The sequence below is a fragment of the Ylistrum balloti genome, unplaced genomic scaffold, assembly GCF_031769215.1.
Source record: "Ylistrum balloti isolate Yb309-2 unplaced genomic scaffold, AGI_CSIRO_Ybal_v1 Utg370964, whole genome shotgun sequence".
NCBI classification, from domain to species: domain Eukaryota; kingdom Metazoa; phylum Mollusca; class Bivalvia; order Pectinida; family Pectinidae; genus Ylistrum; species Ylistrum balloti.
In genome coordinates this window covers 209,913-231,377 of record NW_026782542.1, presented here as the reverse complement: position 1 = coordinate 231,377, position 21,465 = coordinate 209,913, and the positions used below count along the sequence as shown (strand labels likewise).

The 21,465-nt window shown below is 35.3% G+C and overlaps 1 protein-coding gene across 2 annotated transcripts in view; it reads left to right on the top strand.

Moving 5' to 3' along the window:
• LOC132559750 (glycogenin-1-like) overlaps positions 1 to 21,465 on the top strand; it is a 47,591-nt gene that overhangs the window by 4,288 nt on the left and 21,838 nt on the right. For both annotated transcript variants that reach the window (XM_060224371.1, XM_060224370.1), the window contains exons 2-6: positions 1,437 to 1,578; positions 13,352 to 13,526; positions 16,144 to 16,306; positions 16,556 to 16,682; positions 17,279 to 17,459. In XM_060224371.1, the coding sequence (XP_060080354.1) occupies positions 1,437 to 1,578; positions 13,352 to 13,526; positions 16,144 to 16,306; positions 16,556 to 16,682; positions 17,279 to 17,459 (788 nt within the window). The remainder of the gene's footprint in view (positions 1 to 1,436; positions 1,579 to 13,351; positions 13,527 to 16,143; positions 16,307 to 16,555; positions 16,683 to 17,278; positions 17,460 to 21,465) is intronic.

Below are 21,465 nucleotides of genomic sequence, written 5' to 3'. Positions count from 1 at the left end.
TTGGTGTAACACGTGTCACGCTTCCAGAAAGAATAAGAAATAGTGATTTAAACCAAGAATACCAGTACACCAGTATGAGACGTCATTAACAAGTATTTTATGGTTACCTGTCAATTATATGTTTATGACTGAAACAGATAGTCTAGAGCTGTTATTTAGAACCGTATACAGGATGATTTTAAAATTGAAATAAAAACAGTATTCTCATGGATTTAATTAACCATACTTTTTAAATATGAATCACAATATCTTCTGAACTTCAGAAGTTTACAATAGCCTGTTGCATCCTGGGATTGATAGGTCAACGGGTCTAATTCTAGAAAGACTGCCTTGCTTGTTTGCCATAAGAATGGCTTTGTGTAACTTACAAGAAGTAATTTGGAACTAACATAATTCAGCATACAAGGGCCTTTTCTAATATTTAATGATATAAACTCCGATGGAGATATTGTTAAGTAAAACCGTACGTAACACCAGGCCCTATATCTGTAAATAGATAATCTTTGAAGACTCTTATATCAGTTACCACATCATAAGAAAGGGTGCAGCTTATATTTCGGTACAACTTATATGTGGATCAAATAGAAAAAAAATAGTTGAAAATTGGCACTGTGGTGCCATTTATAACCTCAAAAATTTGGTATGTCTGTGTGTGTCTTTCATGTTGAATCTGTGACCTTCATGTTATATCAGTCTATTTGTGCCCTTCATGTTATATCTATGTCTGTCTGTGCCCTTTATGTTATATCTATGTCTGTCTTTGTCCTTCATGTTATATCAGTCTATGTGTGTCTTTCATGGTATATCTATGTCTGTCTTTGTCCTTCATGGTATATCTATATCTGTCTTTGTCCTTCATGTTATATCTATGTCTGTCTTTGTCCTTCATGTTATATCAGTCTATGTGTGTCTTTCATGTTATATTGGTGACTAGGTGTGTCCTCCATATTACATATGTGACTGTCTATGATCTTCATGTTACATCTGTGTTTATCTATGTCCTTCATGTTATATCAGTCTATTTGTGCCCTTCATGTAATATCTGTGTCTGTGTGTGCCCTACATGTTATACCTGTATCTATGTGTGTCCTTTATGTTACATCTGTGTGTGTCCTACATGTTATACCTGTATCTATGTGTGTCCTATATGATATATCTGTGTGTGTGTTCTATATGTTACATTTGTGTCTATCATTGTCCTTCATGTTATATCCGTATCTGTCTACGTCCTTCATGTAAAATATATGTCTGTCTATGATCTTAATGTTAAATCTTGTCTGTCTGTGACCTTCATGTAATATCTGTGTCTGTCTTGTGTCCTTCAAATTGAAAATGTCTGTCTGTGACCTTCATGTTAAAATCCTTTTTATTGCCTTCATACTTGGAACCAAAATGATAATAATGCTGTTACTGATGAATGTTTTAATATTTTACAGGTGAGAAGGGAGCATTTGTGACCTTAGCGACAAACGACACATATGCTCTAGGGTGTTTGGTACTCGGGAACTCCCTGAGGCGAGTCAAAACAGTACATCAGTTGGTTGTTATGATCACGGATGGTGTCACTGGATCTATGAGGTAGGAGATATTTACTCTAGAAGTAGTCAATTAAAAAGGTAACCATTAATGGTGGACTAATCAAATTGCCCTTTATCTGTCAACCTTTAACAATTGTTGTAAATGCTGATTCTGGAAAAGTGTTTGATTGATAATCTTTAGATTTCACATGTAGGTTTGCCTCATTCTGTAACTATACATATTCCATTTAGCAGTTAATTGGAAAAACGAGATAATCTCGGATTTCGACAATGAAAGATTGTTATTGCTTTTTCTGGAGAAGTGCAAGACAAATCTTTCTCACATTTCATATGTAGGTGCTCCTTGGTTCTTAGTGGTGTCCCTTTGATATTTGGACTCATTGGAAAAACAAGATGGTTGACAGGTGGCCATCTTTGATTTGGACAAATAAGTCTGTTATGGCTATATAATTTCTTTAAGTACTCGATGGATCTCTGTCAAATTTCATAAGAACTCACAAATAGTCCCTAATTTTTTCCTTTTGATTGTTGGATCAATGAGAAAAACAAAATGGCCAGCAGATTACCATTTTGGATTCAACAGTCAAGGATAAATATCTTTATATTGTCAAAGGAATATGCAAATTTCAGATCATTAAGACCAAAAACAAAGGAAAGAAATTTTTAAAGATCAATAAAAATTGAATGATGCTGGGTGCCAAGATCCTTCTGGAATAACTCTTGTTACTTTGAAATACTTCAGTAGGATTTTAATTGGATTTTGGCAAAATTTAGGTTAGATCTGTTGCTTATGAAGGATATTTATTGCTGAATAAACATCTGATACTGCCGGGTTGCATCCATAGATTAATTGAAATTCCAAAGGTCTTGAAGCTTATATCATTATGCAGTTTCAAAGACGGTCTGTTATTCTACTTCCTGTTATAAATTTACGATCTATTTATTGATTTATTCCTAGTTTATAGATATTAGACAATTAATATGAAAATAGAAAGTCAAGCAAGTCTACTTAGAGCTCTACCTTCTCAGCTTTTACTTCCTATTTACTTTGTTTGATATAAGCCATTGTAGGTTTTCTTTGAATTAACAGATTTGAACTTTGATAGAATAACATTGACGGAATTGGGAAAAGGGGTATTGTGAATGGAGATTGGGTGGAGAACAGAGTGTAAACAATGACAGGAAAGATCAGAGCAGCAGTTGTGAATTAGGCATTTTTAGTTGGTCATCTTTTTTTCACAATATTCAAAAAAGATGTCCATACTTATGAAAAGCACACAGGAAAATATCTAAGGTACTAGTTATACCTTTTGAAATCTAGAAGTCTCCAAAATTTGCGACATAGACTTAATTGCTTTTCTTTTAAAAGATCCTTGAAGTTCTTGGTTTTACTTTCATCTACACATGAATAAAATTTCTGAAAGTGTTTGTCGAGGTTGTCATGATTATGTGAGTATTTTCCATGTTGTAATATTTGATTTTCAAGATCACATCTGAAATGTTGCCCAGAAACGTAGTACTGACAGATTTCAGGAGAATATTAAGAACCTTTCAGTTCATTAAAGCTACGAGTGCAAAATTCTTACTCAGACATTCAGAAAAATTTTGATTTCTAAGCAGTTTTGCCGTCAATTCTAACAAGACACATTTTGTCACATTATTGAAGTACACGACCATCAAGCATAAGGACGTTTGAAGGGCTCTGAAGTATATTTAATATGAGGGGTTCAATATATTGATTTCTGTAGATGTAGATCTCTGAGTGCTACACCTACAGATAAATATTTGGGACGATTATTAATGAAAGTGGATGTGCAGTGTCTTCAGATAAATAAGTAATGTGTTGATGAAAGGTGCTAGAGATAAGGAGATGGTGTGCAGACACTGGTGTTAGCTCTACCTCTTTGATTATTGATTGGCATGTCACACTGGAGCTGTGATTACACAGGCAATATTAATTGCATCCTAGTCACTGACAAGTTTTAGCAGCATGTTTTTCTACAAGTCTGTTTTAAAGACAAGTCTCTTAATTGGATAAAAGTTAATTAATTTAATGCTATTGATCATATGAAATGTCTGCTTTCACCAAAAACAATTTTTTGAAGAAAAATCTATCTCTCAACATTTACAACTCAACATGCACCTAGATTTATTTAGTTTCCATTGAAATGATTCAGTGTCTCAACTTTGTCGTTGAGTGATCACCGAGTTACCAGACCTAATCGTTCGTCTGTGTTTTATCTGCCATAGACTTTGTAAAGGCCATAGTCGTTACATCAAATGTTTCATCATTTTACACTACAGACATTTCTAACCCAGGTCTCAGTGATCAATCTTTGAGGGAAAGTCTCTTTAAATTTACCAGAAAATTGATTATCATCAGTAAGAATTATTTGATTATTTACGTGATATACCAGTAGTATAATAACAACTTTGCTGAAATATCGTGATATAAATGGAAAGTTTAAAGCTGATTGTTTATCTAGATAATTTTACCATTTTTAGCTGGCTTCTTAGTCTGGTTCCTTAAGTTTGGTGCAATGAATGACCTTGACCCTTTTTCAAGGTGGATAAGGTTAGATGCAGTAATTAAAGGATTTAAATATTAGTATCTAAATCTCCGCGAGTATTGACCTTGATCATTTTGTAAGGTCAGACGAGCCAAAGACAGTATAAGTATTAATTTCACTCTCCAGGTAATACTTTATTCATTAAGCATGGATAATACTTTTCCAGCTACATTTTGGCAGGAAATAACATGTTTATAAAAGGTAAGGATAAGAAATTTTACCTACTTGGTTTTCCATGGCTCTCAAAATACATCATGTGTGATTTGAGTCCCTTGACTCATTCATTCATAAAAGTTTAGGGTCCCTGGGAAAACCCTGACCTGTGTTTACAAAGTGTTTGGATAATGACCTTTACTCACATTACAGGTCAAAGGGTTCAAATGTGTTGTAAATCTACAGGTCAAAGGGTTCAAATGTGTTGTAAATCAGACTTTCAAAAATAGCATTTTGACTGTAACTTGCTAAAATGGAGGACTATGTATGAGTTTATTGAATACTGATCTCATTATTTCTTCGTTTTCTTTGTCACAGGGGACAAATGTTACTGGGGACAAATGTCTCTGGGGATAAATGTAACAAGGGACAAATATTACAGGGGACAAATATCACAGGGGACAAATATCAAAGGAGACATATATCTCTGGGGACAAATGTCACAGGGGAAAAATGTTACTGGGGACAAATGTCACAGGGGAAAATGTTACTGGGGACAAATATTACAGGGGATATATGTCTCAAGGGGCAAATGTTACAAGGGACAAAATATGGGAACACTTGAGTCTTATGAAGCCTGAAAATATAATAATTAATATGAAGGAAAATGTTATTGAGTGATGACAGATTTTTACCTTGATCCACTGACCAGGTTTCTTGTATTGATTCACTCATATGCAAAAGTAAAAAACAATTGAGATATAGTTGTAAATTTGGCATGATGTACACATCATATAGCATTGATGGTACTTAGAGACAGCCCAGTGACAGCAGATTAGATTCTATATTGTACAGGAAGTAGGTTGTTCAGAATACTATTGATCTGGCTGTGGGTATATTAATTTGTATCAATGAGACAGACTGGTTTCTTCAGTCCGCAACTTCTTTGTACTGGCTGGCTTCAAACTTCAGGTGACATCTGGTTTGCTTTTCTATAGTGAAATGATTCATTCTTTGATTTGGCCGTATAACTACTGCTTTTTAGTAAATTTGATGGACTGATCTCTGATCTCATTCAATCGGTTTTGCTTGTACACAATATTATCCAATTTGATAATTTTTTGTTGTCTTTTGATAACTAGAACTGTAATGAGGTGGTATAGTCCAAACATTAAGATTGAATATATAGCCTCCAAAATGTTATTTTACTGTCCAGTTTTCATTGTTTTTTGAGCTGATTTTATTTTCAAATAAATGGAAACAAATAATCAAATTATTTTCCAAACCGATCCATGCAGCTTTTAACACTGTAAAAGAAACAGTTACCGAGTTGTTATCAAAATTATCAACAAGAACTAGAGAATTGAAAGGATTATTGGTATTGATCTGTTAAAATCATATTGATTATTGGTATTGATCTGTTATCACATTGATTATTGATGTGTTAAGATCATATTGATTTGATATAAAGCTTTGTTTTCAACTCATAAATTATTTTGAATTGATAGTCACATCTTTCAATTTGTTGAAGAGAGACTTGACTAATTAAGCATTATCCTCATGTATCTGAAATCAACACTCAAATTCTGATAAAAGAATATTAGAAGAGAACATGGTTAAAGAGGCATTAACATGACATTGATACAGAATTTATTTGTTTTTGTCTGTGTCTCCCCATTTGTTTGTATCCATAAGAATACAAACTCACTTCACATTGTTTGTCACCAAACCTCATACTACCCTGACACCAATGTCGGAATGACAATATAAACTCCCCTTCACTTTGAGAGGCAGGCTGAAAAAGTTATGTACAAGAATATTATGAACATTTCAAGCGTTGAATCTGTATTCATGCCATAGTGTATGATAACATCAACTTTTCCGCTTGATTCAATTTGGTGGTCCTGTGGGTCATAACTAAAAGGTCACGGTTATTCATGAACTTTTTGAAAACAGAAAATTTATCGGTGTACATCATCAGGAATCCCTCAGCAGATTTAGTTAATATTTATGTTGTCCTGTTTATATACTTTAACATAAAAAATCTACATACATGTAGATATAATTGGTCATCAGTCAAGGATAAAGGGTTAAATGTCAACTTTTACCTTTTTTAAAACAAAAAGTTTGTGCATTTAAACTGTATCTCGTAAAATCAAATCCCTATACCATTTCCTGATTAGGTTACTGGAGGTATATATCTAAGTGAGCTGGCAGCCTTTCCACATAAAATGTTTTGTATTGTTGGCTGAAGGCAGCAAAATTAGTCAATAACAATACCATGTGGTGATTGTGATCACTAGGGAATAACGTACTGTTGTGTAAATCCCAATGTCAATAGAACGCACATTTTGTGCATCAGAGCTGCTGTTTTGGATAACACTTTTCATAGAAATAAACCTTTCATGTTGTTGACCAACACACACAATGTTGTGGCTATTGTAGCTCAAAATTGAAATGCTACCATATTATGATAACTAACTTGTTTCTCCTAAATTTCATCCTTAGTTAGACACAGAGAAAACTGTATGCAGTATGATTTGTTATTTGTACAATCTTTATTTATGAAAAATTTCAGTGGCACAAAAAAAAAAAATTGTCATGAAATTCAAGGGAGATAACTAAAATTCAAAGCCAAGGAATGTTAAATGTGATATGTAATAGTATATATACATGAGTTACGACTTATTGGCAGGCAGGCTGATTATCATGGAGATAGATAAGTAAAGGATATCACTGTATTTTCCATATTTGTTAACAATAGTCAATAATTTATCATCCTGTCTTAATTTTTTTAGCAATACATATCAAATTGACATGTATGAGCCAAGTTTCATGCTTTAAGCAAGAATGTACACAAGTAGATGTTCTGTGATGGTACAAGTCATTAACTAGTGAAAGATTTCTTAACCTCTGTAACTAAAACGTGAAGTGAGAAAAGGAATTAAAACCTGGTCACCCTGCTACCAGCTATTTATTCTTTTTAAATGAAATTTGATTTTTTTTATCATTAGTGATCTTTAACTCTGAGAATGAATTAAAACCTGGTGACTCTGCTCCGAGCTGTACCTTTTTCCTGATGAAATTCAAGTACAAATTTTTTGTACAATTAGTAATCTCAACGAAAAAAAAATATCATTGCTGTGTCATTGGAAAAAATGCTGATGGTAGATTCATTGTGCTGACACTGTCCATTTAGCAATAAACAGATTTAAGAAAAATTGCTGAAATAGTCATATAAAAATTTATTTGTAAAAGTAAAGTGCATGATTGTTAAGAAAACAGGTAGTGCAACATCCAGAATTCCCACGTTCTGAATTGGTTAATTTTTATACCAAAAATCCATCACTGTCAACGAATGAATAGTTCAGAATAGAAGTTTTTATATCGCAATGAGTAAGAAAATTATGTGTGACGTTTCAATGACTACTGTCACCAGTGCATTTACACTTCACACTGGTCAAACTGGTGGGCTAGACAATATGGTGGGTCTAGACAATTTCGTGGGTCTAGAATCACAGACAATATCGGGGGTCTTGAGTCAGAGACAATATGGTGGTCTAGAGTCAGAGACAATATGGAGGGTCTAGAGTCAGAGACAATATGGTGGTGTAGAGTCTGAGACAATATGGTGGGTCTAGAGTCAGAGACAATATGGAGGGTCTAGAGTCAGAGACAATATGGAGGATCTAGAGTCAGAGACAATATGGAGGATCTAGAGTCAGAGACAATATGGTGGGTCTAGAGTCAGAGACAATATGGAGGGTCTAGAGTCAGAGACAATATGGAGGATCTAGAGTCAGAGACAATATGGTGGGTCTAGAGTCAGAGACAATATGGAGGGTCTAGAGTCAGAGACAATATGGTTGGTCTAGAGTCAGAGACAATATGGAGGGTCTAGAGTCAAAGAGACAATATGGTGGTGTAGAGTCTGCGACAATATGGTGGGTCTAGAGTCAGAGACAATATGGAGGGTCTAGAGTCAAAGAGACAATATGGTGGGTCTAGTGTCAGAGACAATATGGAGGAGAGTCAGAGACAATAGGGATCTAGAGTCAAGAGACAATATGGAGGGTCTAGAGTCAGAGACAATATGGTTGGTCTAGTGTCAGAGACAATATGGTGGGTCTAGAGTCAGAGACAATATGGAGGGTCTAGAGTCAGAGACAATTTGGTGGGTCTAGAGTCAGACACAGTATGGTGGGTCTAGAGTCAGAGACAATATGGAGGGTCTAGAGTCAGAGACAATATGGTTGGTCTAGAGTCAGAGACAATATGGAGGGTCTAGAGTCAAAGAGACAATATGGTGGGTCTAGTGTCAGAGACAATATGGTGGCTCTAGAGTTGGAGACAATATGGTTGGTCTAGAGTCAGAGACAATATGGAGGGTCTAGAGTCAGAGACAATATGGAGGGTCCAGAGTCAGAGATAATTTGGTGGGTCTAGAGTCAGACACAATATGGTGGGTCTAGAGTCAGAGACAATATGGAGGGTCTAGAGTCAGAGACAATATGGAGGGTCCAGAGTCAGAGATAATTTGGTGGGTCTAGAGTCAGACACAATATGGTGGGTCTAGAGTCAGAGACAATATGGTGGGTCTAGAGTCAGAGACAATATGGAGGGTCTAGAGTCAGAGACAATATGGAGGAGAGACAATATGGTTGGTCTAGAGTCAGAGACAATATGGAGGGTCTAGAGTCAGAGACAATATGGTGGGTCTAGAGTCAGAGACAATATGGAGGATCTAGAGTCAGAGACAATATGGAGGGTCTAGAGTCAGAGACAATATGGTTGGTCTAGAGTCAGAGACAATATGGAGGATCTAGATTCAGAGACAATATGTTGGGACTAGAGTCAGAGACAATATGAATTTCACTTCTCTACTTAAGAAAAAGAAAATGTTTCACAATAAATTAGCAGTTCATTTATAGACCTTAAAAGTTGCAGCTTATACAATCTTTACTATTCAATGGTTGTTGTCACAGTCTCAGCGTTTTTTAAATTTTGTTCAACTTTCAATAAATTAAATTGAAAAATTTCTGGTAAGGACACTTAAAGGTGTGTTAATAAGCTTTTGATAAAATTTTGCATTCTGTGACCATATAATTATAAGGCAACAAGCCCATGTTTGTTAATAAGCCCATTCAAGTTGATGTATGTGACCCACAGTCAGTAAAAACTCTGTAATGTATAGTTATTTTTGTTGGATTTTTAAGGCATGTCTGGAAAACACCATTTCCCAAACTTTGATGAGTTCCAATACTCAGAGATATAGTAAGATCTTAAAAACTTAAAAACAAGTCCCACAGGCAAAGCATTAGTATAGGACTCAAATTTCTGTGTCCTTAAATCATAGTGTCCTGTAGTGATGAAATCTACCAATCTCTTTATGTGTTGGTTCCCTGGGCTTATTTAAGGATAGATATGGTAACCATTTTAACAATTTGGAGCAATGCTACAGCAAATTAGACAAGATATATTATAACTATGTTAAGTGTGAATTACTAATTACTTCAGTAATATTGTTAGAACAGGTACCTATACTAGTCATAAGACTGGTGCCATTGTATTGTGTATCGTGAATGTCCGTGCAGCAACAGGAATCACTGTAACATATTTCACCTAATAAGTGCCCTCTGCCCATATGAATTGTCCAGACTTCCCATTCTTGATTTATCAAATTTAAGCCATCTTCGTAAAAGAGTAAAAGTATTTAGCATGTTCTATTAAACAATTTTAAAAATGGTGAAATTATTTTACATTTTTCATCAATTTAAAGGGTAACAGTATGTCATATCAGATAAATATCTTTAGTGCTGATTGTAGAGGACTAGTTATTGTAAACCATTTATAGAAAAAAAAACAAGAAAATACTTCTAGAAGTGTCATTGATGGTTGTAATTATTTCAACAAATTTTCATGAATGTCAAATGAAATCATTCAAACAAAAACAGATAAAAAACATCACAAACTTCAAGGTTGCTTTCTTACAACAGAATTTTGTGAATGTTGTAGAAGTTTCATTCATGCTGAAAGAAGTCTGACTCTCGGGCTACTGTCATTACACCACAGAGTCAGACTCAGGGGGCTACTGTCATTACACCACAGAGTCAGACTCAGGGGGCTACTGTCATTACACCACAGAGTCAGACTCAGGGGGCTACTGTCATTACACCACAGAGTCAGACTCAGGGGGCTACCATCATTACACCACAGAGTCAGACTCAGGGGGCTACTGTCATTACACCACAGAGTCAGACTCAGGGGGCTACTGTCATTACACCACAGAGTCAGACTCAGGGGGCTACTGTCATTCACCACAGAGTCAGACTCAGGGGGCTACTGTCATTACACCACAGAGTCAGACTCAGGGGGCTACCATCATTACACCACAGAGTCAGACTCAGGGGGCTACCATCATTACACCACAGAGTCAGACTCAGGGGGCTACCGTCATTACACCACAGAGTCAGACTCAGGGGGCTACCGTCATTACACCACAGAGTCAGACTCAGGGGGCTACCATCATTACACCACAGAGTCAGACTCAGGGGGCTACCATCATTACACCACAGAGTCAGACTCAGGGGGCTACCATCATTACACCACAGAGTCAGACTCAGGGGGCTACCATCATTACACCACAGAGTCAGACTCAGGGGGCTACCATAATTACACCACAGAGTCAGACTCAGGGGCTACCATAATTACACCACAGAGTCAGACTCAGGGGCTACCATCATAATACACCACTGATACTGTTTGTTACTAATACTTGTGTATAACAAGTCAAGGACGATTCTACATACCAGTTACATTGCAGAATCTGGTGAAGTGGAAGTAGGGGTACAGTGTACTTCCTTTCTCTGACAGTATTCTGGTAAGAATCCAGTTATACCCCTTACTATGTGTATTTGTGTGAATTTTATTGCTCAATCTAAAGAGTCTCACCCATATTCTATAACAACATGCCAGTTAGCTGAACGTCGGCTTGTTTTCTATGTTTTGTGTTGAGAGTAACAAGTCCTAATGTTTCTAAGCATTTCATTCATATTTTTTAACTGTACTTTTTAACCTTTTCGTGATATGGAGAATGAAGTTTTAGAGCTCCATGATCAATCATCAATAATTACCGTCTTCCTGTTCCGATCAGACAGAAGCTGCTGACCCTGCTCTACAACACAATGATGAGATTGTTCATCTATAACATCATCAATACTCAGACAGACCCCATATTGAGAACTGAACCGTGTGAACACGTCAGGGATAAAGCTATTTTAAGCTGGGTGCTGTAGAATTAGGCTATTAAATTCTGATGCCTGCTGACCTTACTTGAAAGCCGTAAATCATCTTTCTGTAAAATATATATTGGTAGTACTTTTAGAATTATTGTGTTGGTAGTGTGCCGATGATTTCTTTCATTTTGGTTGTCATAGTAATAGTAAGTAATTATGTTAAGCAATGTCCTTTTTAATAGGGCTTGTTATAAATGTAAGTATGTTTAATGGGGAGTGATGTCCCCTGATGTTCCTTAAAATGGGTTAACTTTTATATCTGTTTTCTACAGAGTGATATCCTCTGGTCGTCATTAAAACATGTTTACTATCGGAAGGTCAAAGGTCTCTGTTACCATAAATAGAATTTTCACTTCTGGGTAATAACTTGGGTTCCCTTGGAATCAAACACAAACACATTTTAGGAATGCTTTATGGATTATTGTATAAGTAAAATAAGTAGATATTTTGTTATGAAGTTGAATTAACAAGAATCAAATTAGAAGTCACCTTTCTAAGGGTCAAGGGAAACTTTTTTCGGTCATTTTGGATTTGACAGGTATAGATTATCATCACTATTTCTGCAAAGGATCGTTCAAATGTCTCAGTATAAGAGCAAAACCAGAGAAGTTAAAAGAACGGAAAATATCCAACTTTCAAAGAGCATATAAAGATCAAACAATGGTTGGCACCAAGATTCCTTTGGGATCTCTTGTAATCAATCTGACCTTTCATTTTTGAAGTTAAAATTTAGGTCATGGACACTGTTCCTGTAAACAGATTTTTTTATTGGACACAATAACTTCAGTTTTGCTCAATAATTCTCCTGAACTCCTGATCCACTTAAAAAATAGGAAATAGTCTCTAGACATTTAGTCGATTGGGGGCATTATTATTGGGCAGTATCTTGTTAATATTGACACCCACGTATGGACGTGAATCAATATCAATGCTTGGCCAGGTTGCTTAAGCACTACTGTTCCCCTGTAACTCTAGGACAAGATTTTTCCTGCAGGAGGAATTTGTGACACTATGGTAAAATACACAAGTTGCTTTTTACCAATTTGGTAGAATTAATCTTGAGCTTGTGTGGTAGAGTACAAGTGTAGAAAGCCAGAGGTGACCAGGCATGGTTCTTACTTCATGGAGTTATTGATAAAATGATTCTTTTGCAAATGGATCTTAAAGGAATATTCTACACAAGTTAGGATTTCGTAGGATGCTTTTAAAGAAAACTGTACAAAATCATCTACTTATGTTCTTATGGAAAACATACACTTATAAGTTTACCATGTGATATTTGATTTGGAGAAATTTTCTAGTTAGATTGATTAACAAACGTTCGCACAACCCTGATTGTGTCGTAACAGGTTTGCCTTGTTATAAGCCAAACAGAATGAAATATTTGTGTTAATTACAAAATCATCAGAAAATAAGCCTGAAGAAGTGATAAGTAATCCCAGTAGATCTTTTAGTGACCAGTATACATACTTGTGTGTTTACCCTATGTTCTGTTCTGTATAAAATCTACCCATGTTCTTATCTGTGATTCAGTGAACGTTCAGTTCTGGATTTCCCTATGCACTGCAATTACAAGGTTTGACTGGAAGTATTCGCATCATTTTCACCTTTCCAAAGTGACAACAGAAGAGATATTTTAATGCCAATAATTGTTTTTAAAAGTCATTAGAACAAGTTCTTAAATGGTACAGAAGAGTAAGAAATTTTGCCAAAGCCAGAAACTGAAAATTGGACAGAATGTCCCTTTAAAACCTTCTACCATTTCAAAAGGTCCTTGACTTTTTTCTATTGACAGGAATCAGCTGCGACGGGTGTTTGACTTGCTGTATGAAGTTAACCTCCTTGATAGTAAAGATGCTTCCAATCTCCAGCTGCTTGGACGACCTGATCTTAATGTTACCTTCACCAAGTTCCACTGTTGGCGACTCACCATGTATGACAAAGCCGTCTTCCTTGATGCTGATACCTTAGTAAGAAGTTTACTTGAAAATAAAAAAAAAACATAAAAATTGACAGTATAATGATCTTGACTCCATACTTTTCATTTGGGAGGGAAACTCCCATTTTTAACTTGAATTTAATGAGTTTTTCGTTAAGTCTTTTGTATAATTTCAGCGATCTGACAAGTCTATCAAAAGTGTGGTTTTATTATATTAATTTCTGGTTAATTTGTCATCATGTCTGTATTTGGATTTTATGACCTGCGTCACATTCAATGTGGACATTTTTTAAAAATTAGTCAGGGATGCATTTCTGTATCATAGAATTTATATAGAATCAAAGTTCAATAACTAAAGGTGACAGGACCAACTTTGAGGTCATATACAATGAATTTGGTTCTCTAAAAATATATTCTGGTAGTCAGTTCATGCATGATGATAGCCACAACCTATTGCTAGAGAATTTTCAATCTACTACTCCTGTTAGAAGTCTACCTTCTGAGAGTCAGAGATGTTGGCCTCCTGGGAATAAATATGGTAACGTTCTAAAGTGCTACTAAACATGTTAGAAATCTATCAACACGAAGTTCATCATCCTGTGAACAGCCAGGGTCAGTACCTTAGAGCCCCAAGGGTAAAATGTCTAGCCCAAGGACACAACCATGTCAGCACAAACCAGTTGTGTTCTCAGCTCCATGAGAAAGACAAACTGCCACTCAAAGTCATGGTGTGGGCCTACATCAAGACAATGAAAGGACACTTATTGTAATTCTACAAAACAGCAATATGTATTGATTGGCTTATTACCAGGATTTGACTGATTGCCAAATAAATAGGGTAACATGATCCAAAATGGCATATTGACCAGGAAAACAACCAGGTCATATAGTGAAAACTTCTTTCATTATCAGTGCTCTATGTATCAATACTTTAAGGAGTGCCTCTAGAGTTTCTGACAGTATCAGTATTTAATTGTATGATGAATTTAAAAAATCAAGTGAGGAATATCAATCACTACAGCTTCAGATTGAGCTCTTTGGATTTTTATTAACCATCCACCAGTTTTGCCCTTTCCGGGCTTCATCAGGACCATTGCCCTCTCCGCGTTTCATCAGAACCATTGCCTTTTCTGGGTTTCATTGAGACCATCGCCCTCTTTGGGCTTCATCAGGACCATCGCCCTCTCCAGGCTTCATCTGGACCATCACCCTCTCCGGGCTTCATGAGGACCATCACCCTTTCTGGGTTTCATCAAAACCATTGCCCTCTCCGGGCTTCATCTGGACCATCGCTCTATTTGGGTTTCATCAGGAACATTGGTCCAGCCAGAGAGGGTGAAACTGATTGACAGTTAGTAATAAATCAAAACAGAACTCACTCTGATGCTATTGTGATTGATATTCCTCACTTGATTTTCCTGACTACTCAATCACCCTGCATACTCTCGGGTATCCAGCTGCAGAGTAAAGGACCCCACGACCCAGCCAACAGCACGAACGCCATTGACTCTATTAGTAAATCCTTCATGAATTTAAAAAGTAATGTTTAGAATTTCTTAATGCTATCAGTGTGTTGTCAGTGTGTAAAACATTACTTATACAGGTAATCCTACGTGACAAACATGATAAATATGTCATGTATCAGTGGAAAATCTGTCTGGCAAAATTTCAAATGAGCTGATTTGTAAAAGAGTTTACAATTAATATTTTTTTAGTTATTGTAATACTATATTTCTGTTGATATTCAATATCCAAATCAACCAACATATACAAATATAAATTACATAGACTGTCCTATTGTCTTGTTAGAAAGGATTCCATCCCTATCTAATATTCATTTAAAAAAAATATTCATTTTATATTAAAATAGATTAAAGCCTTTTCTTGAAGCATTTCATGAATATAAAGTCGGGACATACTACACTTGATATATAAAGTTTGTATTGAACAATTTGTGAGGAAAAAACTTATGATTACATTAAAATACAGTTGAGCCTTGTTACCTCAAACTCTTATAACTCGAAGCGTTCCGTTGGTCCAGGCCAATTTTCACATAACATTCAAACCCACTTAAATCCAGTACTGTGATAACTTGAGGCTTTTCTGTGTAACGTTAAATGTTAGATCTGCATCCTTCCTTAATATGTTACAAAATACATATGACTTTAATACCATTTTGTGATTTGATAATTATTCTGATGATTGTCACTGAACAGATAGTGGTAGAAATAACTTCGCTATTTCAGGAAATAGTGTTTTTTAACCAGTGATGGCCTTTCTGTAAAACATTTGATCTGAAAATACTTTTTACAATAAAATTTATAGAAAATTGACAAAACATGTTGTACTATAGAACTTGTAGTCCTATGGCACTGGTAGGAGTTAAAAAAGTTTGTTTGTTCAGACAGTTGGTAGTTTTGCAATTTTCAGTGATGAAATATAGTGTAACATAAATACAGTAAAAAAATCATATCACGATTTCCTTTAAAAATCATTTTTACTTCAAAATTTCGAAAAATATATGAAAATTTGAACCATTGAAAAAAAAGAAATTTTCACTATCAAGTAATAGTCATTTCCTATGGTTTTTGGTTATGTTACTCTCAACAGACATTAGTAAATACAGAATGTTCACTTTTTCCTTACAGGTCCTTAAAAATGTTGATGAGTTGCTTGACAGAGAAGAACTATCTGCAGCCCCTGATGCTGGTTGGCCAGACTGTTTCAACTCTGGGGTGTTTGTATTCCGACCTTCTGAGGAGACCTATAACAGTCTGTTAGATTTCGCATTAGCTAAAGGAAGTTTTGATGGTAAGTGGAACATATTTAAATGATGTTGTTAAAGTTTTATTTAGTTTTAGGCCGAAGTCAAAGTCGTTGTTACTGTAAGCAGTAAAATAATCTCAAATCAACATTCGCAAAATTAAATCCTCGTAAACTAGCCCGAAATTGGTCAACGCAAAAATATACTACATGTTTGCTGTGTAATAGGATAATTTGACAGCTTTGTGAATGATTGTAAAATGGTTCTCATTTGTAGAGATATTCTTTATTTTACAGGTGGTGACCAAGGGTTACTTAACATATACTTCAAAGACTGGGCAACCAAAGACATAGCAAGACATTTACCTTTTATATACAATGTAGTGTCACAAGCCTTCTATAGTTACTTACCAGCATTTACACAGTAAGTAATACTTCATTGTAGGTGTCACAAACCTTAGTTACCTACAAAGTAGGTAACACAGTAATTCACTGTATATTTATGTTAAGATTGAGAGTTTACACTGTCTAATTCCTTTTATAGACAGGGACTCTTTCCACACAGTGTAACTTTCTTCAATTACTTGTCAATTAAGAAACATTTTGTTGTTGTTGTTTAATGGTGTGTAAACTGCATTTTTTAACAGATATTGTAAATGACACATGTTATGCTGATATAATAAATCATCTTTGAAAAAAAAAATTTTTGTTTGCAAATCAGTAAAAAAAAAGGGGGGAAAAATTTCTTATTTACATTTTAACAATTATTTTTTTGTTTGTTAAATGCACTGATGGAACATTTACCAAAGCCTTAACATCAATTTGTTGGTAAGGTTTAAAAGGGAATTCACACCAGAAATGTAAATATTTACAGCTATTTGTTGGAAATATTTACCAATGTTTGATTGCCTATGGAAGTGTTGTTGAATTCATGGAAAAAATATAAAATCTACCATAATGATTGTAAATTATTTGAAACCCTAAATATTCCTTAAATTGCAAATCTGTTCTTTTTTTCAGATTTAAACAAGATGTGAAGATCGTACATTTTATAGGTGCCACAAAACCTTGGCATCACCCTTACAACACCTCCACAAAGACAGTTCAGCCCCTCCCTGATTCAGGTCATAATCAGGACTTCTTACAGCTGTGGTGGGACATCTTCATGTCCCAGGTCCAACCTGCTCTTGACCCGTCAGTGGTGAGTGTACAGGGGGATTAGGGATAAGCTTTATTTATCACCTTAAAAATGATGGGACACATCCTAGGCTAAACCTCTAACAGTCAATGATGAGGGTACAGGGGCAGGGAATAACGGTGTCAGAAGACGGAGGCTATCTGCAGGTACTCTGTGATTGTACAGTTGGGGAATAACAGTGTTACGAGTCAGGAGGTTATCTTCAGCTACTCTGTGAGTGTACAGTTGGGGAAGAATAGTGTTAAGAGTCAGGAGGTTATCTTCAGCCACTCTGTGTGTGTACATGAAGTTGGGGAATAACGTAAGAAGTCAGAGGCTATTCGCAGCCACCCGCTGAGTGAACAGGGAGTCAGGGAATAATAGTGTTAGGAGTCAGGAGGTTATCCACAGCCACTAGGTGGTAAGTGTAAAGGGGTCAGGGAATAACTGTGTAAGAAGTCTGAGGTTATCCTCAGCAACTGAGTGAGTGAACAGGGAGTCGGGGAGTAACAGTATTAGGAGTTGAAAACTATCTTCAGCCACTCAGTGAGTGAACAGGGAGTCGGGGAGTAACAGTGTTAGGAGTCCTAAACTGCCCACCTTTGGTGGTGGATGTAAGGGGTGAGGGAAGGAATATTACAGGGCTGTATTATCTTCATTGAAACATCTTGGTGTTTGGAATGGGCTTGTCAATTGTACTTACTATCTTAAAATTTACAAGTCTAGACTTGTTCATGTTGTAAGTCCCAATTACAACCAAAGCCTCATTTGTCTGTCATTAGAGGGCAGAGAATTATGGGTCTTTACAACTTCTGTGCATTGTTTGCCATAGGAAAAGATAACTTTCTCTTAACATTAACCTTTTACATTTCAGTATTTCTTCGTTATGGCGTTCCAAACTAACTTGAAACACAGTTCACAAAGTTTTCATTTTGTTTTAGCATGAACCTACTAACAATTTGATCTTTTAGATTTGAACAGTTTTCTTACAAAAAAAGCAGGAATTTTAATGATTTTCTTTTTAACATCAACATTTCTAATTTCATTGAAATTGTTACTTCAGTACCACATAGCACGCCTCAGATGCTACTCCGATTTTAACCATACTTGTGAATAATTGAACGAGAAATTGTCACTTTAAGGATTAAGTACCTCTGACTGGTAACCTTTGTTGAAACAGACTGGCAATGTATGTGTTGTTGTTTAAGTTTCATATTTATCATAATGTTGGTCAGACTGGCAATGTATGTGTTGTTGTTTAAGTTTCATATTTATCATAATGTAATGATATCAGTAAAATTACTGATTATTAAGACATAATTCTCAGCTCAGATTGTATGTGTTCATGCAAAAGACTCTGTACAGAATCGTAAATTTTCTTTAATATTTGAATTTTAGATGTTTAACATCTCATGTTTTTTTACTTTCATGTTGAATTTGGATTTGTTGCATATTTTCATACTGTTTAAAATATGTATCTGTAATCATTTTATAGACTGGTAACTTAGGAAAACAGGACCAAGTTTTCTGTAGAGGGGCTTTGGATAATGCAACTAAGTTTTCTGAATACTATTGGCTAAGGATAATGGGACCAAGTTTTCTGTAAACTGGTGACATAGGACAAAGAATTTGTTTGTTTTTTTTTTTAGGCTGCTCTGGTGATTTTTCTTTTACACCAGATCTTTAAAATATAAAAAAAATAGATTTTTATGTCTTTTTGGTCAATCACTGTACAATATATTTTGATATCTACTTCAGTTTCAGCATTTTTAGCTCACCTGGCCCAATAGGCCAAGTGACCTTATGCCGTGGTGCAGTTTTTGTCGTCCGTCGTCCATCTATCTGTTGGTAGTTCAGCGTCAACCTTTTCTTTAAACAACTTCTTCTCAATAACCAATGGACAGAAAAAATTGATATTTGGCTGGTATTTTTATAGGATGCAGCCCAACAAAGTTTACGAAAAGAAGTGACCTTGCCTAAAGGTCACAGAGGTCGGATTTGTTAAATCCTTCTTCTCAAGAAATAAAGGCCTAGAGGCATGATATTTCGCTGGTATGTTCCTAGAATGATGCCGTACAAATTTGCGAAAAGAAATGACCTTGACTCATATTTAAGGTCACAGTGGTCGGATTTGTTAAAACCTTTATATAACTTCTTCTCTTGGACTAGAAGGCCTAGAAGCATGATACTTGACCGGTATATATTACCAGGTGACCAATGCAGGCCCATTGGGCCTCATCTTGTTAATATATATAATTATTTATGTATAAATTATCTTTGTTGGAATGTTCAGAGTGAAATGTTGATTCTATGTAACTAGATTCTCTCCTTGTCTGTTTTATTATACCTAATGGCTGAATGTAAAGTTTATCATTTTTTTAACTTTGATGACACCTGACAATGCTGCTTCCACCTCACTGATAATTTTTGTCTTCGCATTTTTCCTTTCAATTTTTAGTTTTCTTTTTATTGGATTTGTAGAACTCGTCATTACCACTGTTCAGTCTAAGGGACATAACTGTGGGGTTAAATGGGGATATATTTCTATTCATTTACATTAAAAATCAATTTTCAACATATATGTATATGATTGTTTTGGACTTATTATGAAAAAAATTATCCAGGATTCATGGATGTGTATCATTATCAATTGTACTTAGCCTGATCAGTGGTACTTGAGGTTGAATTATTCTGTTATCACATTGACAAGATATTTTAGAAGACAACACAAATGTATACTTATATAGTGTAAAGGATTTAAATAGCTTTGTATTGTCTGCTTGTATACAAGTTGTCTTTTGTTTGTTTTCGATAAAGTAGTTTATATTGCAGGTGATATTTTTTAGCTCACCTGGCCCAAAGGTCTGTCCGTCAATTTTTTTCACAAATCACTACTAGTCATGAGCGGCTTGGCAGATTTTGCCTGAATTTTGTCAGAAGCATCAATTGGGGAAGGGAAAAAACTAGTATAAATTGTAGGTCGCGACCCCTTGAAGTGAGGCCCAATAGGGGAAAGAGAGAAAATTCATTAAAATCCTATTCTTTTTGTAGGAATGATTGAATTTTGTCCAAATTTGGTTCAAAGCATTCTTTGGTGAAGGTTTATCAACTATGTATAAACAAAAAGTTTTGTACCCTTTGGGCAGAAGAAGTGGGGCCCAAAAGGGACAATAGAGCAATTTCTTAAAGTCCTGCTCTTCCTGTAGGTATAATTGGATTTTGCCCAAATTTGGTCTGAAGCGTATGTGAATGAGGAAAGGGTTATCAATTTTGTATAAATGGTGGGTTTCTGTCCACTGGGGTGGCAGAGCATGGACCTAAAAGGAATTATAGAGCAAATTCTTTAAAATCCTTTTCCTCCTGTAGAAATGATTGGATTTTGCTGAAATTTGATCAGAAGCATTCTTGGGTAAATGGTAATAAGTTCTATATAAACAGTGCATCAAGGCCTTCTTGGATGGAAGGGGTGTGTTCCAGTTGGGGAAATGTAAGTTCTTAAAAATCATTTTTCTTTACAAAAATATTATCCAAGTTTTGTCTGAAGCAAATTTTATGTTTGACCACAAGGGTGGGACCCAATTATTTTAGAACTTATTTGTCATATTTGAATTCTTTGTTAAATGACTGAATACCTGAATTAGCGAGGTGAGTGATGCAGACCCCTTGTACTTCTTGTTGTGTGTATCCAGCGGAGAATCACCAAGGAGTCCATTTCTTTGTTTTGATTTAAGAAATTCATAACACCGTAAATGAGGGATTCACTGAGAAGTCCGAGTTAATGATTATCATGTTCATCTTAAACTGTAAATTCTGTATCATATATATACATAGATATAAAAATTCAATCATTTCTTGTTGAATCCAGATAAATATTAACCAATGATACTTAATAATAATCAAGATAGAGAATATATTGGTATAAAGCATTTAAAGTGAAATATTTCATGTATCATACACAACATTTATAATGTCATTTTTCAACCAATTAGATTACTTCTAGTCAGTGTGTGCTCTCGGTAAAAATGAAACA